This window comes from Aspergillus brasiliensis (genome assembly GCF_001889945.1).
Source record: "Aspergillus brasiliensis CBS 101740 unplaced genomic scaffold ASPBRscaffold_15, whole genome shotgun sequence".
Taxonomy (NCBI): Eukaryota; Fungi; Ascomycota; class Eurotiomycetes; order Eurotiales; family Aspergillaceae; genus Aspergillus; species Aspergillus brasiliensis.
Genome location: NW_027137456.1, coordinates 82,260 through 101,300, shown reverse-complemented (window position 1 = coordinate 101,300; position 19,041 = coordinate 82,260). Strand labels below are relative to the sequence as shown.

At 56.2% G+C, this 19,041-nt stretch overlaps 10 protein-coding genes across 10 annotated transcripts; 6 read left to right on the top strand and 4 right to left on the bottom strand.

Moving 5' to 3' along the window:
* Positions 1-42: 42 nt before the first annotated feature.
* Positions 43-659, top strand: ASPBRDRAFT_47614 (uncharacterized protein). Its single transcript, XM_067625891.1, has one exon. It carries the CDS (start codon positions 90-92, stop codon positions 612-614), a length of 525 nt encoding a protein of 174 aa, XP_067474807.1. The 5' UTR covers positions 43-89; the 3' UTR covers positions 615-659.
* Positions 660-2,372, bottom strand: ASPBRDRAFT_135014 (F-box protein; the record flags this gene model as incomplete). The annotated part of the gene is made up of 4 exons (XM_067618667.1): positions 660-946; positions 999-1,606; positions 1,661-2,225; positions 2,321-2,372. 4 exons carry the CDS (start codon positions 2,370-2,372, stop codon positions 660-662), a joined length of 1,512 nt encoding a protein of 503 aa, XP_067474806.1.
* A 637-nt stretch (positions 2,373-3,009) lies between these two features.
* Positions 3,010-8,796, bottom strand: ASPBRDRAFT_186024 (uncharacterized protein). The gene is made up of 5 exons (XM_067620061.1): positions 8,683-8,796; positions 8,600-8,626; positions 8,107-8,549; positions 3,332-8,052; positions 3,010-3,278 (listed from the first exon to the last, which is right to left on the bottom strand). The coding sequence occupies exons 1-5, from the start codon at positions 8,763-8,765 to the stop codon at positions 3,159-3,161; spliced, it is 5,394 nt and encodes a 1,797-aa protein (XP_067474805.1). The 5' UTR covers positions 8,766-8,796; the 3' UTR covers positions 3,010-3,158.
* Positions 8,797-9,168: 372 nt separating this feature from the next.
* On the top strand, positions 9,169-11,104 carry ASPBRDRAFT_68777 (uncharacterized protein). Its single transcript, XM_067629008.1, has 5 exons — positions 9,169-9,474; positions 9,538-9,735; positions 9,782-10,552; positions 10,615-10,697; positions 10,765-11,104. Exons 1-5 carry the CDS (start codon positions 9,206-9,208, stop codon positions 10,830-10,832), a joined length of 1,389 nt encoding a protein of 462 aa, XP_067474804.1. The 5' UTR covers positions 9,169-9,205; the 3' UTR covers positions 10,833-11,104.
* A 72-nt stretch (positions 11,105-11,176) lies between these two features.
* Positions 11,177-12,130, top strand: ASPBRDRAFT_332533 (uncharacterized protein). The gene has a single exon (XM_067623099.1). The coding sequence runs from the start codon at positions 11,284-11,286 to the stop codon at positions 11,836-11,838; it is 555 nt and encodes a 184-aa protein (XP_067474803.1). The 5' UTR covers positions 11,177-11,283; the 3' UTR covers positions 11,839-12,130.
* ASPBRDRAFT_332500 (uncharacterized protein) lies at positions 12,131-13,066 on the top strand. The gene has a single exon (XM_067623098.1). It carries the CDS (start codon positions 12,423-12,425, stop codon positions 12,912-12,914), a length of 492 nt encoding a protein of 163 aa, XP_067474802.1. The 5' UTR covers positions 12,131-12,422; the 3' UTR covers positions 12,915-13,066.
* Positions 13,066-14,049, bottom strand: ASPBRDRAFT_332568 (uncharacterized protein). The gene is made up of 2 exons (XM_067623101.1): positions 13,787-14,049; positions 13,066-13,722 (listed from the first exon to the last, which is right to left on the bottom strand). Exon 2 carries the CDS (start codon positions 13,578-13,580, stop codon positions 13,218-13,220), a length of 363 nt encoding a protein of 120 aa, XP_067474800.1. The 5' UTR covers positions 13,581-13,722; positions 13,787-14,049; the 3' UTR covers positions 13,066-13,217.
* On the top strand, positions 13,846-14,028 carry ASPBRDRAFT_135517 (uncharacterized protein; the record flags this gene model as incomplete). The annotated part of the gene is made up of 1 exon (XM_067618704.1): positions 13,846-14,028. A coding segment is annotated over one exon (183 nt), but the record flags the coding sequence as incomplete, so codon positions are not given.
* A 139-nt stretch (positions 14,050-14,188) lies between the features above and the next one.
* Positions 14,189-17,339, top strand: ASPBRDRAFT_47611 (Zn(II)2Cys6 transcription factor). The gene is made up of 5 exons (XM_067625890.1): positions 14,189-14,866; positions 14,957-15,794; positions 15,847-16,005; positions 16,081-16,559; positions 16,626-17,339. Exons 1-5 carry the CDS (start codon positions 14,664-14,666, stop codon positions 17,128-17,130), a joined length of 2,184 nt encoding a protein of 727 aa, XP_067474799.1. The 5' UTR covers positions 14,189-14,663; the 3' UTR covers positions 17,131-17,339.
* On the bottom strand, positions 17,324-18,940 carry ASPBRDRAFT_78267 (uncharacterized protein). Its single transcript, XM_067629400.1, has 2 exons — positions 18,574-18,940; positions 17,324-18,511 (listed from the first exon to the last, which is right to left on the bottom strand). Exons 1-2 carry the CDS (start codon positions 18,929-18,931, stop codon positions 17,391-17,393), a joined length of 1,479 nt encoding a protein of 492 aa, XP_067474798.1. The 5' UTR covers positions 18,932-18,940; the 3' UTR covers positions 17,324-17,390.
* Positions 18,941-19,041: the final 101 nt, after the last annotated feature.

Genomic DNA, 19,041 nt, shown 5'->3' with positions numbered 1-19,041 from the left:
TCGAGCTGAACTACACTCTTCTCTTCTCCACTTTACACAGATCTCCAGTCTCATTTATACTATAGTCTCCCCCGAGTGAAACCCTCACCATGGCAGCCTACCTCACCATCCCCATCCTCGAGGAGTTCATCCGACGCGTCGAGGAGGACCCCAGAAACGAATCCGCCGTGAAAGCAATGACATCCGGCATTCTTACATACTACTTCACTATCGAAAATGGATTCATAGTATCACCCAAGTCGACTGGAAGCCTATCTACAGGGTTCGAATACATCATCCGCCATATTCAGTCGGATTCTTTGGCGGAACGCAAGATCATCGATCACACCGTGGTTAGATTGGAGGTTGATGATTCACTTCAGGGTTGTGTTAGTCGACTTCAGCTTTCCATCCGGGATCGAAACAATGGGATGGGAAGTTGCTGGGCTATATTGGTCTGTGCGCACATGTTCTACTTCTACGAGTATCGTGGGATGGGTCCTGAGAATGAGTGTCTTGTGCCGTGGGCACCACCTGGTCGAGTGCAGGAGCCGGATGGGTTTCATGTACGTAGGGATAGTGTTCAGATTGAGTGGATGTTGAGGTATATAGCAGAGAACATACTTGCTCGATGAGGTCGTGGATCGTGTGCTAGTATAGTCTAGGAGTCTCGAATGGTATTATGATGATAAGAAAAAGAAAGAAAGCATGATATTAAAACCAATGCGACTGTAAACAATGCCCGCTGTGCAAGCCATACGCCAACCCTGAAAAAGCGCCATCAAACCGAATCGTGAAGTCGACGTTCCCCCGACAGGAAGTATCCGGAAAATATTCCTTACACTTGCAGAAGTTTCGCTGGAGTGAGAGACGTTTGCTCTCATTGTCGTGTTGAACCAGGTACTCGTCCCTGTACGACAAATGGCTGAAGTCACAGGGGCCCGGATAGAATTGTGGGATGCCACGTCTACAGTCCAAACAAATGTAGTAGTGGGAGTCACTCACATCGAAAAGGTGACGTGGGACACTCAGACAGCCAGTATGTTTACAGGAGTAACAGACGGTACACATCACCCCGGACTGTTCGAGTCCGCTGCGCGTGCCACAACAGTCGATCAGGGGCTCGTAGCCCAACATGGTCAGGCTTGCAAATTGGGGGATTGTTTGGCGGAGACTGGCGTAATACATCATCTTGACAGGGACCGATACTTGTGCAAATGCCGCCATATCGTGTGGCTCCAGGTGCGAGAGGATGTGGAGGATGATCTCCCATGGCAAGTAATTCCTCCATATTTCTCGGTAGGCCGTGGTATCTGGCCAACAATTCGAGGTGAGGATTCCACAGAGGGCACGGAAACCACTACGCTGACTGTGTCCTGTCGAGGTCAAAAGGAGCCTGCTGGAGCTGCTTGCGCGTACAGTGTCGTCGGGGGTGATCTCGGCGAAGACGATATGATAGGGCGACATAATGATCAGGCGGGTATGGCGGCGCCTACGGGCTGCTGTGGTCCGTTCCAGATACTCCCGAGCCCTTTGGATGGCGGAGCGGATCTTGGATTGGTCTTCTAGACTATCGTGGAGAACGACTAGGAATCCATGGTACCAGTATATGTTGTCTTCGGGGCAACTCCAGGGCGGAACCGCATGACCGGACATTGGGAGGGTAATATCCGTGTCCGACGACACTTCGAGATCCCAGGCTGCCAGACGTAGAATAGCGAAACAGAAATAATTCAACGCTCGGGAATCATAGCTCCAGGTGGTTGAGTCCAGGAAGTGCCAGCGCCAGACGGAAAGGAAATTGACGTACAGTCGGGTTTGCAGTACGTTCACGGGAGTTGGGAAATCCAATTCGAGATGCAATGGTTCCAATGGTGGCTGTGCCAATTCGTCGTCCATCACCTTGCCAGAATCCTGCTGTGCTGGTAGAGGTTGCGGTCTCTCCAGGCATATGGCGCTGGGCCAGCTAGAGGCCTCATACACCGCGCGCAGGTCATACCGGTTAGTCCGGGGATGGGTAGAATACTCGGTCTTCTTGAAGTATGCTACATCCAGTGTGCCGGCATCCATGTTTATAGTATAGACCAAGCCGGACTCTGAACTCAGCGGAGCGGGAAAGGGGGCTTCTTCCCACTCATCCAGCTTGTCCGGCTGATCGCATATCTGCTTGATCTTGTTCAGCGCCTCGGGGCGATCAATTTCGCAAACAGCCAGGGTCTCTGGGTCACGGCATCGATACCATCGATCTATTTTACTCAGATATTAGCTTCGCCTTAGATACTTATACCTCTGATTCCGGTGATCATCTGTCATATGGGGTGCCCCACGAGGCGGTACTAACCTTTGATACGCAAATTCCAGAGGCAACTCTGGGGGGATCGTGGGTCTGGCATAAGGTCGTTTTGGTCTGACATAGTGTCGTATGAATTCTATGAATGGTGTGGTGTAGTCGGTTTAGGTTTGTCCTAGATTCGTTTGTAAAGGGGTGGAAGGTGATTAATGAGCTTCAACCTTGAGAAGCAAAGAGGATGAATTTATACCCTGAAGGCTAATGATCCTTCGCACAGCAACACTCAACAATGCAAGATGAAACATCTGTTTGGCCGTAAATTGCCTCGATATATCAAACCTTTTCACCCATCAATTGAACTTCTAAGCATACTGTAGATCCTGGGCGTGAATCTGCCGCGTGCTGGTAGGGTGTCTTAGAATTATCATTGTTAATCAGCGAACAAAGACGCATAGTTCTTAGCAATTTTCTTTCAACAGATTGAATGAGACGGATAGAAGTCGGTATAATCCAGACAGCAAGCCAATTTCTCTTTGTCCCCTCTGTGCTAAGAAAATAGTCTTTGTCCCACCGGACATGACCTGTTTTATACTCTATGTATCCATAGAGTATGTCTCACAGTTAGTCATTTGCTCGTATATCTGGATTTTCCCCTTGACTGAGTTTCTACTGGCGCAAATGCTGAGATATGGCCGTATGAAAGCACATACTTATGACGTTCGAATGCGATGTATAGCAACAGCCTTGTCTATTCGTAAAGCTCATAATACTCATTACACAATAAGAAAATCAAGCATCAAACACCAAGTATCCAAATATCCAAGTCATTCTGTACAGTCTGGATCCTTCCATCGCCCATTCCTCGCTCTCTGCAAGTACATTCACTCCTTCAAACAGGCCCAAACGTAGTCGCAGCCACAGCCATGGCCAGCTCGCCCGAGTGGCTAATACTGACCTGCACCTTAGCCAGCTGCTTCTCCTCCGCTAGCTTCTTGACTTCACCATGCAACTATATCTCGTTAGCTTGTGTATACCACAGATCCAAGGTATAGGACAACTCACATGAACCGTCGGAATACCACCGTCACTAAGGATCTCAATCTCGTTCAGCGGAGCTCCCGCCCCCTTCGACGGCATCTGCAGACTCTTAAACACAGCCTCCTTGGCTGCCCACCGGCCTGCAAACGAGTGCGCCGGGTCTGGTGCAGCCTGACAATACTCGCGCTCGGCCTCGGTATAGTTCCGCTCGAGGAACACCTCATTCTCGACATTAATGGCCGTCACCGACTCAATGTCCACGCCCACCGAGGTGGTCCCGTCCGTCGTCACAGCCCCCTCCACCCATTTCTGGCACGCGTGCATCAGTGGCTCGCTAGTCGGTGTCGAGGGCGTCTCCACGGCCGTCAAGACTCCCGAGCTGGTCTCAGACGTCGAGTCCTCCGCGTCTGGGTGCAGGCATTTGGCATCGAAATAGTAGCTGCCGTCGTCGACGGCCACCCGCGCAAACGGGTCCAGGAAGACCCGCATCTCGTCTTCGGCCGCCCAGGCGGACGACGTCTTCGCCTGGAACAGGGTGTTCGTGTTGAGGCCCTCGATGAAGGCGCGGTTGGCCATCTCGCACCGACGCAGAGCCTTGAGGCGATACGTCTCGTAGGGCGTTTGGTCCACTGCGGCGAAGAGATAGCGTGGAGATACCCCCACCACTAGGCCACCCTTCTGCCCGAATCCGAACGAGGTGAGCATGAAGGCCCGCACGCCGCGGGTCTGAATAGATTCTGCGGGGTACACGAGGTGGTCGAACTGCTGCAGGACGGAGTCGACGTTGTCGGCGTTGCGATTGCCTGGGACCACGCCGGACTGCAGGATCTGCAGCCCGCCGTTGAGCATCCATGCGCCGGCAGCGCCCTTGGGATGGCCCGTCAGGTACTTCTGACACACGACCATGACTGGGTTGCCCTTGGTGCGACCAAGATGGCTCATCATGGTGTTGATCACCTCGGATTCGTTCTTGTCGTTGGCCTTGGTCGACGTACCGTGGAATGAGGCTACCGCGATATCATCCACGGTGAGACCCCATACCGCCAATGCTGCGCGAATGGGAGAGATACCGGGTTCCTGCTGTCGCAGGTCCAGCCCGTAGAGATTCTGAGCCTGGCGAATCTGTGATGCAGCGGCCCGGTCAATCGTCTGGGCCAGGTGCGGCGAGAGCTGACCCTCCTGGCGGGCCTGCTCCAGCTGCCTTGCGGCGCCTTGCTGGATCTGAGCGCGAAGCTCTTCGAACTGCTTCTGGCGGAACGTAGCATCGAGCAGTGGTGACAGCGATGCTGTCGTCGACTCACGGGCAGCAGTCAAGATTCCCTTGCCCGGTGCAGGCACGGAGCGCCCGATCTTGTCGCCTGCCATTTGGGAGTATGCGACGATGCCGTAGATCGGCACTCCCATCTCGAGGGCTAACTGCGCCGTCATGAGCACCTGCACACCACATCCTGCCGACTCGACAAATCCTGCCCGGGAACTGGCTGTGGGGCGGGAGATCTCTCGCGGAGTGCGACCGCGCGCAAGCTCTTCCACCGTGTTGGCGGTCGCTTTCATGTTGGCGAACTCGTAGGACATCTCCTCCTGTAAATCATCCGTACCACCCACGAGGGCCACCTTGACCTTGCCAGCCTGGATGCCCTCACAGGCAGTGTCCAGTGACTCAATAGCCGTGGCACACGTTCCGGACGGGGACTTGATGGGACCCGCCGCTCCCATGAGCAACATGTTCGCCCAGGCATCCATGGCATTGGGGAACGACTCCTGCAGGATATCATTCTGCACGTCGCGGTCGAGATACCGATCGCGGTACACGCCACGCATGGCGATCAAACCACCCGCGCCCGTGCCAATGCAGTTGGCCAGCTCCGAGACATGGATATGGCGGTACAACTCGAAGGGATCCTGGATGCCCGCGCTCAACATGGCCTGGCACACACAGCACAGAACATACAGCGTGATGGGATCCACCTGCGACACAATGTCCGCTGGGATGCCATACGCCTTCGGATCCCATCCTGTCGGCAGCTGGCCGGACACCAGGCGATCGAATGGCTGCGCCTTGGGCACCAGGAACCGTGCTCCGGGCTTGAACTGCACGTTGTATTCCTCCCCGTCGTCTCCAGCCGGCGAGATGGACACCTTGTCGCCGTGCTTGCTCTTGAATGCAGTCGCCACAGCACGAGTCGCTTGGAAGACAGGTAGATCCTCCTGCACGACCACCTCCTGTAGGAACTCCTTCCTGGCCGGGTCGTAGCCATCGTAGAGCTCGGGCTCGATGAAGCGCAGACCCGCGTGCTCGTGGATATACTCCCCGAATTTCTCCTTGAAGTCGGCTTCATGCACCGGCTGGTTGGATTTAGCGTCCACCCAACCGACGTACGGAGCACCCTGTAGATCTCCCTCGAAGTGCTTGACCAGACCCATGATCCAGGCCATCTCGACGTAGCCCTCAGGGCTGAGATCTCCGGCGCGCTCCATATCCCAGCGCGTGCGGGCACTACCCCAAGGTCCCAGCTCGGAGTATCCCACCACGACAATGGTCTTGCTGAGGTCGATCATGTCACGGCCAGGAAGCTGAATCCCCGCCGTCATGGCCGCGTAGTCCGGCAGATCGGGATGGCCAACGGTCAGGTTTGCGCGGGGCTTGCGCGTGGCCGGAGCAGTGGTTAGCTGTTTCTGTTCCTTCTCCTCCTCTGGACCCTTGAGTAGCTGCTCGTGTAGCTCGTCTTCGGCGGCAATGGCTTTGCGGGCGCGAGCCTGGTGTTGCACCTGTTTCCGGGCGGCGGTCGACAAACCCTTCAGGTCGGCGAGTTGCTCCATCTTGCCACCTAGGTCCGCATACACGGGGGCATCTTCGCAGGCCTCTGCAATAGCGGGGGTCATGAGCGCCATGATGTTCAATGCCATCTCGGCAGACGAGAAGGTGATCACGTCCTCGGCCTCGATGGCCTCGGCCACGATGTTGTTGGCGCTCATGAGGCCCGTGCCGCGGGTCCAGCCGATCACGGCGCCGCAGACGGTGAGATAGTCGCCCCAGCTTTCGGACTTGAAGCGGTTGAAGAGCGTCTCTAGGCCAATCTTCGACTCGGAGTAGAGTCCATCTCCTCCGAAGGTGCCGTGGTTGGGGGAGAGTGGCAGGATGACCTGCGTCGGGTTGGCCCCGTAGCCACGAGATTCTTTCTGCTGTTTGATACAGCCCAGCAGACGCAGTAGGTTGACTAGCATGGCGCGGTGGGCCACCTCGGATAGTCCGTCGAGGCCGTCAATCTGTCGCCCGTTCTCGGAGATGGCGGCGAAGGGGATCACGCAGTCGATGTCGCCGGCAGTGCCCAGGGTGTCGTTGTACAGGTGGGAAATGAGCGCCTGGCAGTCCTGGCGACTGGCCTGGTTGAAGGGGAAGACCGTCAACGACGAACCTCGACCGCAAAAGTCGCGGTAGAGATTGCGGTAGAAGTCCATGTTGGAGCGGCTGGTGGTGACGATGACATTGGCACCGGCTGTGAGCAGCCCACGAGTGATCTCAGCACCGATGGACTGGGGTCCAGCGCCGGTGATGAGCACCGTCTTGCCGGCGAAGCTGATGCCGGTGGAGGTGGCGGCTTGGACGGCATCAAGGTAGCTGGAGGTGAGGTCGTCATGGTATTTCCAGCCACTGCCAGCCGGACGAGAGAGCCGCACAAAAGGCAGGCTGTTGGTGATAGGCGCATCGAAGCGACTACCGCGTTTGAGCAGCTCGACGTAGGTATCTGGGCGCCCGCCGATGGTGCGAGGGATCTCCTCGTACTCGATCACTCCCTTAGGGCTGACGGTGGTGCGAGGCCCTAGAGGTGGCAGGCGATGGATGAAGACGGAGTCTCCCTGGAGAGCATCACGGTAGCCCTGGAACAGCTGCTCCAGGGGCTGGATCTGCAGCTGCTTGTCGCCGTGTCGTAGCGGGTGGGCAATGTTATACTTGACGAGATCGAAGGCACTGGGATTCGACCGGTTCAGCACGCGCCAGATCTTCTCCTCGTCTGAGGTGCTCCCAGGTCCCAGCAGCAGCGAGGCAATATCGACGCGAGCCCAGTTCCACCAGGCGTCATAACTGCGACCGCGAGCGGCGTTGAAGATGGGTGAGATGCGCGTCAAGAAGCCGTCACCAAACTCGGCCTGCCAGGCCTCCAGCTTCTGGTCGGCCTCCTGCCACAGCTCTTCGCTGTGCGTGAGCTTCTGGACCAGCTCGTCGCCATCGCTGTCCAGGATCTTCCCCAGGGCCAGGTGAAGCTGCTTGAAGGCGTCGCTCTGCTCCGTGCGCAGCCGCTCCAGCTCCTTGGAGTCAATCATGGCACCGCCGGCGGCAGCACCTCCGCCCGCGGACGCTGCAGCTGGGCTAATCGTGATGCCACAGTGGCGTCCATACCGGGCCACGACACTGTCGACGAACTCCTTGGCCGCCTGAGGGCTCTCCAGTCGGGCAGAGGGATCCAGACTGACGGCATAGCAGAGCACAGCGGTTTGGCGCTGTGATCCCAAGCCCCAGTGTGTCTCGAGGTGGCTGCGAATGCTGTTCTGGTTCCATCCAGCTGGGAACCTGGCTGAGATCAAGCGCGCGATGAGTGCAGACATGACTTTGCCAGGGCGACCGGCGAAGCTGCCGTCGAGGGCTGCCCCGACAGCCTCGAGGGGAAGATCTTCGCAGCCGTCAGGGGTGCCACCGAACTCGGCTACGAGGTCACCGATGAGTTCGTTCTGTAGTGTAGATTTACCTGCACATCGTTAGACTGAATATCATCAAGGATGGTCTGTGTCACGGGTCTTACCTCCCGACAGGTCCCGAATGCATTTCTGCAGGGGCACCTGATCAAATGGCTGCTTCAGCTTCTGAGCACTCAGCGCCAGCACGATATCCAATGCAGATAGTGGCACATCATCCACCGCAGCAGCAGCTGCAACTGGTGCAGCCACAGGGGCGACAGGAGCAGCAGGGGCTGCAGGGGCCGCGGCAACTGGTGCTGGGGCAACCGGGGCAGCTGGAGCTTCTGTTGTGGCTACCGGCTGTGATTCTTCGTACTCGTAGCATATCTGGGCGTAGTCATCGCTGTGTGAGAGGAACTGACGGCGAATCAGACGCAGCTGGTCCTGCAGCTGGTGATTGCGGGCGATTGTCTTCTTGCCCATGGTGGACAACACCTTGGCTGGACCGACCTCCACGTATCGCTCCACGGCTTCATCTCGCGTGAAGAATTCTTTTTGTGTATCGATCCTGATAGAGTCAGTGGCATACTAGAATGTTAGGGACGGAAGTACACTCACCATTGAACCGGAAAGGCAAATTGGTAGCTAGACATGGTACGTTAGCCAACCACCCTTAGGAATGAAGATTGATAATGACTTACGCTAGTAGCTCAATGAGCAATGTCCGTGCCAGAGCACGTCGCTCGTGCTCCGACTCGGGCAGTGAATGAATCGATTCTCCCATCTTGTGTTGTGTACTATGTGGTGATCAGGAGACAACGATGGCCATCGCGAAGGGGAATATGAGGGCTGTGGTACGACAATGCTGCTGATATAGATGTCCCTCCATCCAACGCGGACAGCATTAATCCGATCTGATTATCTCCGACCACTGGCCGACCAGTTTCACGTTCACAGGTGTCCGAGAGACGCCGGGGGTTTCGGCGCATCAGTATGGCAGAAGGGGGGGTGGCCCGGCGGCCGATGCCCGACGGCAGGATTCGAGGGATTCGCAGCCCCCAACTGCATCAGAAGATACGTTCAACAAGGAGGGATGCATCAGATCATGGTACGTCTGGAATGTCTGCTATGTAGCTTATATACGAGGCCATCCGACAAGCTGGCACAGTCATCTTCCTTTACGATTATTGTAAACCATCTTACACCAGTAGCATCACCGTCAGTATGCCCGACATCGCATCCAACGGTGCCCGCAACGGCACTTCCCAACATGCAGACAAGCCAGAACCCCCAGTCCTTCACGTCGTGGACAGCCGCACGGGGAAGTACTTCCCCATCCCTATCGTGCGCAACGCCATCAACGCCAGCGAATTCAAGAAACTCAAATCCCCGGAGGATCCCGCGCATCCTGAAGATCAGAACGAGCAGGGGATTCGGGTATTCGATCCTGGATACTCCAACACGGCTGTCAGTGAGAGCCAAATTACCTACATGTGCGTATCTCTGTTGCATAGAAGGCATTGTACACGGGGTATAGTAACTGATAATGGGTGCAGCGATGGTCTGAAGGGAACCATTCAGTATCGTGGCTACAACATCGAGAATATTGTGGGCAAGAAGAAGTTTATTGACACGGCACATCTGCTCATCTGGGGCGAATGGCCGACGCCAGAAGAGGCCAAGTCTCTACAGGAGAAGCTCTCCAGCGTGCCTGTCCTGGATGAATCCGTCTTCAAAGTCATTCAGGCATTCCCGTAAGCTTCACACTAGTAGTAACCAACTTCTCCTCCTCCCCCACAGTCTAACGGCTCCCAGTCCCAACTCGTCCATCATCGGCATGATGATCGCCGCGCTCTCTGCCGTCCAGAGCTCTCAGATGGACCGTATCCCCGCGCACGCGGCCAAGAACCTCTACTTGGGCAACCCCAAGGCCGTGGATGACGAGATCATCCGTCTGATGGGCTCGCTGTCCATGATCACCGCTGCGGTCTACTGCCATCACACCGGACGGGAATTCACCCCGCCGCGTCCGGAGCTCTCCTACATCGAGAACTTTCTCCTGATGATGGGCCACGTGGAGTCCACCACGGGGCTGCCTAACCCACAGTACGTGGACCGCATTGAGCGTCTCTGGGTCCTCATTGCCGATCACGAGATGACCTGTTCGACCGCCGCCTTCCTGCAGACGGCCTCGTCCCTGCCGGATGTCTTTTCCTGCATGATCTCCGCCCTCTCGGCCCTCTATGGTCCGCTCCACGGGGGTGCCATTGAGGTGGCCTACAAGAACTTCGAGGAGATCGGCTCCGTGGAGAACGTCGCGGCCAAGATTGAGCGGGTCAAGGCCGGCAAGGAGCGTCTGTATGGCTACGGACACCGCATCTACCGCGTCACCGACCCGCGCTTCATCTTCATCCGCCAGATCCTGGACGAGCTGAAGGAGGAGATCGCCCGTAACCCGCTGCTGAAGGTGGCATTTGAGGTGGACCGCGTCGCTTCGGAAGATGAATACTTTGTCTCCCGGAAGCTGCGGCCCAACGCCGATCTGTTTGCCGCGCTGGTGTATAGTGCCATGTAGGGGATTCTTGAAGATTCTGTTTCAGACACATAAGACATGCTAACAGAATTGGGGATAGGGGCTTCCCGACCGAGTTTATCCTGCCGCTGTCACTGTTGTCCCGCACGCAGGGATTCATGGCCCACTGGAAAGAAGCCATGTGTAAGTGCTCCATTTTGTGATCCATTTTGCCACCGGTTGCTCCAGGTTGAGACTAATGATGGGACAGCGAGCACGGCACGTATCTGGCGACCCGGCCAGATCTACACGGGGCACTTGAACCGCGAGATGGCGTAGGTCGATGAGTCAATCTTAGCGTAAATCGTCCAATGGCGTCCAGTCAAGCTAGGCATAGAACGCATGGGAGCCTACGGAGGACAGCCCACCTGGGCCCGGCGTCGGAAGGTATCCGGCCTTCCGCTGAGGAAGATATGACATGACATGACTGAGACATGCTTTTCCACGAGACCACATGGGTTGTCGATAGGATAGCACCTGTGAGATAAGGTCTGCAGATAGCAAATAGACTGCCCATTGGCGATAGTATGCATCTATTAAACTTTTCCACTATCTGAATAGGGTGAAATTAGTGTAATTAGTGTGTCTCTGTCATAAAGTACGAGGCAAATACTGATATTAGCCTGATTGGATTATCAATTATTGTGATAACTTCACGGCAGATGGCTTGCTGCTTGCTTGACATGGGATCCATGTCGATACTGCATTTCAGCCTCATGTGCGACAGCCGATGTGCCAGTCGATGGCTGCTGCGTGCATTCTGGCATGTGGAACAGGGGTGTTGATAGCGGCATGCCCTGTGACAGGTGGCATCCCTGCCCTATACAATCACAGCAGTATGCAGTGGCTGAAAGCAGTTTTTTTCGGAGAAATCTATAACCTTGTATCAAGTCAAACTAGACGCATTACCTCGTATTCTTCTGCATGCATCTTATCACACTATCCATATCTGGCATTGCAGCTCCGAGCCTGGACATCACTCCCTCATCCGGCTGCAGAGTACCCTAGTTTCACTCTCAAACGACCGTTTTTGCCGCGTCGCATGTCACCGGCTGACTCTATTAGGGAAATCCTCCTTGGGTCCAGCGGTTCTGGCCGAGATCTTCAGGATTTGACTTTTGATCGGTCGCTCGGCCGTTCTTCACAGCCAGAAGGCATAGCGGATCGACGCGGGAGTGGTAGTCGCGCGTCAAAGTTACCCGGATCCCCCCCTGTTTCACCTGAGGCAATGCTTGACAGGTCGCAGAGCATGATCGACGGTGTCTCATGTATCTGCCTTATCTAACTTTCTTTGTAGTTACTTTGTAGTGACGGGGTATTCGTCGGTGATCGGCATCGGGCGCGCTGTCGGTGGGCCGCAGGTGTTGTTGACAGGCCCTCTGAGTCTGAGGTCGCTTGTCTGTCGGCCATGATGTTCCCGGTGATTATGCAGCAAGATCGCTTAATCTCCTGTCTGGGATCGAGCAGCGAGGGAGCCATCTTGATTCCGAGGACGGTAATCTCCGTCTCCGAACCGATGCCAGGAGTGACGCTGCAAGTGAGCCATCGGTGCCGCTCTCTGCTAGGGGCTTTCTGCTAGCGAGCGGGAGGAGACGCGATGCAGTTATTCAGCAGACTGCACTAGCCAATTAGTGGCTGTTAGTTCGACGGGCCTAGTGAGTCGCTTCTGCTGAAGATTGCAGAATCCACCCCATAGGAAGAGCAGGATTGAGGAGTTGATGCTGGCAGGATTGCCGGGCCCAGTAGCCCAGCTCCTAGTCTCTCTCAGTCACCCACCACTGCTTAGGACGACGACACCACCATCCGAAAGAAGTAAAGAAGCCTAGACTAGTGTCAAGCAGAAGTAACATCGAGAGATTATGCAGGAAGATGAGAATAGATTGCTGGAGGTCTCTCTCTCCTCTGGAAGCGACTGACAAATGCAACGTAATCTCCAACGTGGGAATAGGATGGCGCCTGGTTGGAGTAGGATACGAGGTCGCTAGGCCGCCCGGACGCCCTAACCCCAATTTCGGCTTCACCACGGTCCTTCTTCCTCCCAGTGGTCCGAAACTCAGACCCACCCTGGTAATGGCTGGCTGTCGATCCCTCCCGAGCCGGTCGCAGAGTGAAGAATCCATCTCACGCAGTAACTACAGCCTTGGCATGGAGGAAGAGGATAAAGGGAGGATGGGAGGATGGGAGGATGGGAGGATGGGAGGATTCCCTTGGCGAGCATGCAGTCAGCGTGAACTCATCTCATTTCACATGTCTTCGCCGAATGTCGCACTTGAGATAGCAAGCCACCGAGCTTGTTTCTTGCTACTTCTGGCTAAATCTGTACATAAGCCGCTCAAACAGGACTTTGGAGGATCAGTCTGAATAAGCCGAGATAAGCCATTGAGTAAGCCATTGCCGCTGGGTGGACCACCGGTGCATGAGCAGCAGGGGTGAAATTGAGTTTTGGGGATTGTACCTGCCATATTCGATCTGATAGTCACCATATCGCCCATTCTGTCAACTTGGATGTCTGGCATAGCACACGCTCCGGGCTAAAGTGTACCGCAACGGGAGACATTGGAGACGACGACGTGACGATCCTGCAGGAGCCACGATGGTCGTTGGTTCTAGCTGAGAATCGCCTGGTCTTTACTGGCCACCTCGCCTGGTCCGACTGTCAGAGACTCAGAAGCCCATGTTCCATTTGGAGTGGATAAGCTGCATCGGCAAGCGTTCATTTCGGACCGCGTCCGTCACTGGAGCCTCCCAAAAAAGAACGTCAGCAACAGTTTCCGGAGCCGCTCCATCAGATAATTCAGACGTGACTAAGTGAGGGTCTGCTGGGTCTAGCCACTGCCAATCGATCGATCTGCCTCGTGGCGCCACGCCTGCTAAAGGCGGCAGATCGTCCACCACAGGTCCAGACGCCCTTTGGGGACTAGACCGTTGGGTGATGCTGTCGCTGGGACATTTTGCTCCGATGTCTCCAACCCTCGCAACCTGAGCCTGAAGCAGACTCACCCGGCCTACTGGCAGTATCCTGTTCATCTCAAGAGGGGCAAGGGGTCCAAGCTGGTCCCCAGAGCAACGCAACCTTCTTTGGGGTCGGAAAATGAATCCTGCGGCGGACGAAAATGGTGACCAGGGGGAAAGAATAGAACCGACGAACGATGGCAAGCAAGTTTACAAACTGACATCCGGCTGAGTAAGATGATGCTCCTAGGTAACTAGCTGATTAACATCATGGCACGTACGTATTCCAGAACTCCGAGGATGTAGCAGGTTGCAGCAGGTCGCAGCAATCCCTGCGTGAAGGACGACCACCCCTGTTGATGAGGATATGAACGCGCATGTCTCGGGTGGAAATATCACGCTCACGACTTGCCCATTCTGGTTGAGTCCGACATCCGACGCTTCGTTTATCTTCACAGGCGTCACGGCTCGTTTGACTTGCCCCCTCTGGCCTTTGCCACTCGGGAGGATGCAGCCAGAGTGAGTTCAACATCCGGACCAGTGCGGGTAAGCGCCATGTCTATCACCGCGCGATGGATGCGCCACGCGGAAAGGACAGGTTGAAAACACACGGACTCCCCTTCCTGCCGGTGGGTCGAGACTATAACGCCCTAAGCTTATGAAATTACTATCCCTCTTCCGCCGGGTCCTCTGCAGTAGGAATGGGACCGTGCTAAGCGCAGGATTCTAAAGAGTCAAAGGCAGGATCATTCCCTCGAGCACGCCGAGCCATCAGAGGCTGACAGTCCTAACTCCTTCCGCTGAGGTCAGCGCTAGGGATCCACCGCCCACCAGGATCGCCTTCTCCAAGACGCCATCCAAGAGAATGAGGAAGCTTGATGAGCCTGGTGTGACACTGGAGGGGGTGGGAGTGGCCCTCTACCGATAACGGTCCGTTGGTCTGAGTGGTCATGGCGTGTTGCCCAGAGATACCTTCAGTCTTGGTATATCAGCCGGTGCATGGCCTGTTCAGCGGGCCCCTCCCCCCAGTGTTTGTCCCCATTGTCTGTCAGGTACATGGTAACCAAGCTCTTCTCGTATTCCCTGACTCAGTGCGTCGTAAATCATCGATCCTTTTGCCTGAGCGTTGCCAACTAAGCAAGCAAGCTGGCAAGCATCATGGCTACTCCCCGCGCATCAAACGTTTCCGTCCAGAAGAATCGACCCCGGCAGACGGGGTCGCTGAGTCCAGCATGCGATGAGTGTCGAATCCGCAAAGTGCGCTGCAATAAGGAGTATCCCAAGTGTTCGAGCTGTCGAGCGTCCAACTTACCTTGTGAATTCTCCAACAAGGGCAAACGCATCAATCATACCAAGAAACTGTAAGTGGCCCCTCCCCCTCCCCCTCCTGGTCCGTGCCGTCCAGGTGGGAATCTGCCACGTACTCCCCATCTAACAAGCCTTCCCCATAGAGTGAACGATGTGGAGCTCCTGGGCAGTCGTCTGGGCAAGATTGAAGAGGCTCTCTTTCGCTGCTTGTCGGTGGTGGAAGCTGCCAACACCCCGCGAGATGGCAGTCCCTCCCAACCCGCTTCTCGGCCAGATTCAGAGGGCCATGAGGACCGAGAGCAGTCTCGTCGGGGCTCGGTTGACTCTGAGGATAGCTGGTCGGATGGCTCGTCCGATCCACTCTCTCAGGGTGAACGAGATCCGGAGGCAGATCCGTTGCACTTCACCAGTCCGGTGGCATCGCTCTACTTTGAAGCACAGGCGGTGGGCAACCAGCTGCTATCGTTAATGTCATCAAAGGACGGCTCGAAGGCAGCGAGTCCGCGCGGGCGCGAGGCTCTAACCCTGTCACCCTCTGTGGGAGCACATCTGACGGACGCCAATCAGCTCTTCCAGGAGCTGGCCACCGGTCCTCCCCCAGTCTCCGAGCCCAAATACGACGATCTCCCCCCAGCATTGCCCCCTCGAACTCTTCTGGAAGGTTTCGTGGAAGCATACTTTACCGACTTGAACCCCTTTCTTCCGCTCTATGACCGCCAAACCGTGCTGGATGCCATTGAGCAGCAGTATGGGTCACGAAGCGATGGCCCCGACCTGGCCTGGGTATGTTCGTTCAATAGCATCCTCCTGCACACCCTCGAGGCCAAGTCGAGCGCAGCCCGGCCAGGAGGACAGACGGGGGATAGCACCCTCGAGCGAGGGCTCGTAGTACACCTTTTGCTGAATGCGCGCCGCTGTTACAATCACTTTGAGCGTCTCCTGCAACCACGTCTCGCCAACGTCCAGAGTTTGTTTAGTATGGTAGGTGCCAGCATCCGCCCGCTCAACATAGGCCCCAATCTGACTTCTGTAGGCACTGGTAGCACTCCGATACTTTAGCTTCACCATGTTTGAGACGGTATTTGCGCAGGCCTGTCAGTTGGCCCGCACAATAGGGCTGCATCAAACACCTCCAGGGACTGCCCAGGAATCAGAGCGGCGCCAACTCTACTGGTCCCTGTTTATCATTGATGTTAGTGCTTCCTGCTGTTCTTCCTGCTGTTCTATACACACGCACACGGACGCACATTGACTGACTCAATGATAGAAACATGCATCTTTGGCGGCTGGCAAACCGTGTCTGCTGCCTTCTTATGCCTGCGCCATTCCTATCCCGAGCTCCAAATGCGGGTCACTCAACGACGACCAGTTCACAGCGCGTATCATGCTGGCCACCATCCTCGAAGAAATGCACCGTCGCCTACATTCCGCCCGCAGCATACGACGGGGCCGTGAGCAGATCAGCCGTCGTGCCAGTCAGCTTGCGCGTCGCCTGGAGGACTGGGCGGTTCAGCACGAACACGCCTTGCATCCCACGGGCACCCCCGAGGCGTCCCAGGTGCTGGCGGCCGCGGAACTGCAGTATTCGCTGAATATCTGCCGAATCCTTCTGCAGCGGCGCATCAACTCTCCGGATAGTCGCTCGCTTCGGTACAACCATGCTCGTGCCGGACTGCAGCTGCTCCAGGAACTGTGCAGTAGTGACCACCTGGGAGGACGTCGCGTTGGCTATGCTATGTTCGCCAGGTAGGTCGCCTGCTCGATAGACTGTCCACTCCCGGGCCACACCTACTGACACACCCTCTCTTCCAGTGTGACCCTCAACTACTCCGTCATCCCCTTCCTCGAAGTGTATATGCAGGTGCTGCAGGATCATCCCCGGGCGGATGCGTCGGATGTGGCGCTGCTGACATTCTTTGCGGCACGCGCGGACATTCTGGCCGCACAGACAACCGCGACGTCGTTTACGGCCCGAATGCGCGAGGTCAGTGCTCGCTGTTGTCAGGTCCTTACTGGACTCCACCAGCCCCTGGACAAGGCCGAGTCGCAGGTGGAGCAATCGGCCATGCCGGACTCCTTCTGGGATCTGAGTGCCATGCCAGCCGATGCTGGGTGGGACACGACGCCCGCAACGCCCCAGTTGTCCACTGAGCTGTCGACCCATCCAGATCCTTCGTTCTTCTTCGATGCGGAAGGCTCCGTTGGTCCGGGCTTCTCGCTGTGTGGCCCTATCTTCCCGGGTGGCGGGCCGGTCATGTTTGATAATCTACTGGACTCGTTTCCTGGCGCGGATACCGCCATGGGGTTGATGCAGTGATTGGAGTATCTTTCTGTCTGTTCTTTTTATGGTGCTTACGATGTGACGCTATAATTTGTCTGTTTGTCTTTTTCTAGCATGGGGTTGAGAATTCTGGGATTTCGCATGGCACGGTTGGCTGGCACTTTTGTTATTCTTTCATTGCATGACTATACTTATTGTGATAGATAGATCGATAGATAGATCGTTAGACATAAACATGAAACCACATTCATCAGAAAAAAAATCATCTAATGTAGGATTTTCATTACTCCCTCGGTTTACAAACTGAACAAGTTGACAAAATGGCACGCCGGTAGCGACATAAAATCCTCCGAGGCCACCGTCTTCAAGATCTGCTGGACTCGCTCAGTCGACAATCGCAGCCCCAGATTCCGCTCTGCCTTGGCGTAAACCTCCTGCGGCGTCTCTGGACGTCGAACATGTCCCAGGGGATACTCGACCAACACCTCCGGCAGGGTCGTACCATCCGTCAGGGTGACCGTGAGCGAGTTGGCGACACTCCGCACCGCCATATCATGATAATCCGCCGTGTACTTGGGATCCTCCGCCATGGTGATCTTCTGACGCAGGGCATCAACCCGGGGATCCGTCGCCCAGGGACTATCGTCCTGGTAATCGGCCGTCTCGACCTGCGCGCCCTTCAACAGCACCACGGCGACCATGTACCGGAGACAGTGGTCACGGTCAGCGGCATTGTGCAGCGTTGCTCCGCCCTTGTTGATGATGGTCATCCCCGCCGCCTGGGTCTTCGCGTGGATGGACTGGATATCCGTGGCTGGGTCGAGTCCCCGCGCCCGCAGGGTATTGGCGATCTCCAGCGCGGCCTCCACCGCCGTCATTCCATGACCCTCGGCGGTGTTCACCTTGAACAGCACGGTTTCGATGACCCACGTGCCGAATGGCTGCGGGAGGTCGAACTCCTGGCCCTTGAAGAGCACATCGTAGAATCCCCACCGGGGCGTGGTCAGCACTGTGTTGGCTCCTGGTTGTCCGGCCTTGGCGAGGAGTGCCAGATGCACGGCGCGCATGCATGCATCGCCGGCTGCCCAGCCCTTTCGTGGACCGGTGTTGGGGGCCTGGCGGTATACGCGCAGTGGGTGGCCGTCCATCCAGGCGTGAGAGACGGCGCTCAGGGCCTGCTCGCGGGGGAGAGCCAGTAGCCAGGCGGACACGGCTGTGGCACCGATCTTGACGAGGATGGTGTGGTCGAGACCGACTTTGTTGAAGGCGTTCTTGATCTGGAAGCAGCCTTGAATCTCGTATGCCTTGATTAATGCTTCCAGCACTTGTTGCATTGTTACGATGCTGTCCGGGTCGCCTTCGGCTAGGGCGACGCGACTGCGGACGTCTGCGACGGCTAGGATGGCGCCCAGGTTATCTGATTTCATTCATAATGTCAGTGTATGTGGGTTGGTTATTGATGGAATAGCGGTAGCTCACCCGAGGGATGTCCCCATTCTGCACCGGGAAACGCGTCATTGTGGTCGAGGTAGCGGATCATGGCTCCCAGATCAAAGGCGCCCTTGAGGATATCCAGCTGGTAGGAGGTACCCGGTAACCGGAACAAGCCCGAGGTGGCCGGGGCAAGGGGGAACGCAGGTCCCACAAGCTGCGCGCATTGCGGACTGGTGTGAATACTCTCAAGGGCAGCGCCAAGAGCATCCATCAAGGCGACCTTGGCGCGCGCCCAGGCATTGTCGGTGGTGATCTGGTAGTCGTAGACATAGTCGACGATGGCCTGGATCACGGCATCGTAGGGCTTGCGCGAGTTGTCGTCGGCGGCAGGAATGACAGTCATGGCTGGGCAATGATTGGAAGATAGGGAAACGTACCAGATCTTCGTTTCGTTTCTTCAAACGATATTAAATCACTCGTTTCCTTCCAAGTACTTTATGAAATGTTCCTCTC

Bases quoted from the DNA above. Each gene is read 5' to 3' on its own strand.
- ASPBRDRAFT_332500 (XM_067623098.1), top strand. From the start codon at position 12,423: ATGAGAATAGATTGCTGGAGGTCTCTCTCTCCTCTGGAAGCGACTGAC.
- ASPBRDRAFT_332568 (XM_067623101.1), bottom strand. From the start codon at position 13,580: ATGAACAGGATACTGCCAGTAGGCCGGGTGAGTCTGCTTCAGGCTCAG.
- ASPBRDRAFT_47611 (XM_067625890.1), top strand. From the start codon at position 14,664: ATGGCTACTCCCCGCGCATCAAACGTTTCCGTCCAGAAGAATCGACCC. The intron at 16,006-16,080 runs GTTAGTGCTTCC...ACTCAATGATAG, and splicing joins GGTCCCTGTTTATCATTGAT to AAACATGCATCTTTGGCGGC. The intron at 16,560-16,625 runs GTAGGTCGCCTG...CCTCTCTTCCAG, and splicing joins GGCTATGCTATGTTCGCCAG to TGTGACCCTCAACTACTCCG.
- ASPBRDRAFT_47614 (XM_067625891.1), top strand. From the start codon at position 90: ATGGCAGCCTACCTCACCATCCCCATCCTCGAGGAGTTCATCCGACGC.
- ASPBRDRAFT_68777 (XM_067629008.1), top strand. From the start codon at position 9,206: ATGCCCGACATCGCATCCAACGGTGCCCGCAACGGCACTTCCCAACAT. The intron at 9,736-9,781 runs GTAAGCTTCACA...CCTCCCCCACAG, and splicing joins AAAGTCATTCAGGCATTCCC to TCTAACGGCTCCCAGTCCCA. The intron at 10,553-10,614 runs GTAGGGGATTCT...AATTGGGGATAG, and splicing joins GCGCTGGTGTATAGTGCCAT to GGGCTTCCCGACCGAGTTTA.
- ASPBRDRAFT_186024 (XM_067620061.1), bottom strand. From the start codon at position 8,765: ATGGGAGAATCGATTCATTCACTGCCCGAGTCGGAGCACGAGCGACGT. The intron at 8,550-8,599 runs GTGAGTGTACTT...TGACTCTATCAG, and splicing joins TTTGCCTTTCCGGTTCAATG to GATCGATACACAAAAAGAAT. The intron at 8,053-8,106 runs GTAAGACCCGTG...AACGATGTGCAG, and splicing joins CATTCGGGACCTGTCGGGAG to GTAAATCTACACTACAGAAC.
- ASPBRDRAFT_332533 (XM_067623099.1), top strand. From the start codon at position 11,284: ATGTGCCAGTCGATGGCTGCTGCGTGCATTCTGGCATGTGGAACAGGG.
- ASPBRDRAFT_78267 (XM_067629400.1), bottom strand. From the start codon at position 18,931: ATGACTGTCATTCCTGCCGCCGACGACAACTCGCGCAAGCCCTACGAT. The intron at 18,512-18,573 runs GTGAGCTACCGC...GAATGAAATCAG, and splicing joins AGAATGGGGACATCCCTCGG to ATAACCTGGGCGCCATCCTA.